The 1,273-nt window shown below is 57.4% G+C and overlaps 1 protein-coding gene across 1 annotated transcript; it reads right to left on the bottom strand.

Annotated features, from left to right (window-relative positions):
* Positions 1-426: 426 nt before the first annotated feature.
* LOC136451184 (uncharacterized) lies at positions 427-993 on the bottom strand. Its single transcript, XM_066451934.1, has one exon. The coding sequence runs from the start codon at positions 991-993 to the stop codon at positions 427-429; it is 567 nt and encodes a 188-aa protein (XP_066308031.1).
* Positions 994-1,273: the final 280 nt, after the last annotated feature.

Here is a 1,273-nt window from a genome sequence, read left to right on the forward strand (position 1 = left end):
CGTGATCTGGTGGTAGCCTGAGTAGGCATCCAGAGAGGAGAGGATCTCGCAACCCGAGGTGGAGTCGATTATCTGGTCTATGCGTGGCAAAGGAAAGTGATCCTTGGGGCACGCCTTGTTGAGCCCAGTATAATCAACTCACATTCTCCACATCCCGGTCTTCTTTTTGACAAGAACAGGATTGGCGAGCCAGTCGGAGTGGAATACCTCTCAGATGAATCCTGCTACTAGGAGCTTGGCGATTTCTTCACCTATGGCCCTGCGCCTCTTGTCATCGAAGCGACACAGACGCTGGTTGGTGGGCTTTGAGCCCGGGATAAGGCGCAATGCATGCTCGGCGATGACCCGTGGTATCCCCGGCATGTCAGAGGGCTGCCATGCGAAGACATCGCAATTGTCGTGCAGGAAGTCGACAAGCTCACATTCCTATTTGGTCAGGAGCTGGGTCCCGATCCGAACCATCTTGGTTGGGTCAGTGGGGTTAATCCCCACCGCCTTGGTTTCTTCGAGCGGGCGGAAGGCCGTCGATGAAGTTGGTTTGTTGAAGTCTAGGACTGCCGGGGCCGACGATTCCCTGAGCCGCCGGAGCTTGGATGAGTTGACGACCACCGTGGTGAGCTCATAGTGCTCGCGGTCGCATGCGAAGGCATGCGAAAAGGCGCTACTTACGGTGATGACATCATTTGGTCCCTGCATCTTCAACTTGAGGTAGGTGTAGTTGGGGATTGCCATAAATTTTGCATAGCATGGCCGCCCCAAGATGGCGTGGTAGGACCCTGGAAAGTCCACCACCTCGAAGGTGAGGACCTTCGAGCGGAAGTTGGCCTGGCTGCCGAACGTGACGGGCAGATCGATCTGTCCGGGCGGGTATGCCTGTGCTCCCGGGATCACCCCGTGGAAGAGGGAGCCTGTCAGGCGGAGCTCCGACCGGGGGATGCACATGGCATCGAAGGTGTCGATGTATAGGATGTTGAGGAAGCTGCCCCTGTCCATCAGCACCTTGGTCAGGCACTTCTTGCGGATGATGGGGTCAACGACGAGCGGGTAGCGTCCTGGTCTCGCAACGTGGGAGGGATGGTCCCTCTGATCGAAGGTGATCGACGATTCCGACTAGCTGAGGAAGGAGGGGATGACCGTCTCGGTGACGCATGCCTCTCGATAGCGGATCTTGTGCTGGCGCTTGGACCAGACGACGTTGGATCCGCCAAAGATCATGATGCACTCCTCAGGCTTGGGGAAGCCGTCTTCGTCCTTGCCTTCCGCTCTCCCCTTC

This window comes from Miscanthus floridulus, chromosome 1 (genome assembly GCF_019320115.1).
Source record: "Miscanthus floridulus cultivar M001 chromosome 1, ASM1932011v1, whole genome shotgun sequence".
Classification (NCBI taxonomy): Eukaryota; Viridiplantae; Streptophyta; class Magnoliopsida; order Poales; family Poaceae; genus Miscanthus; species Miscanthus floridulus.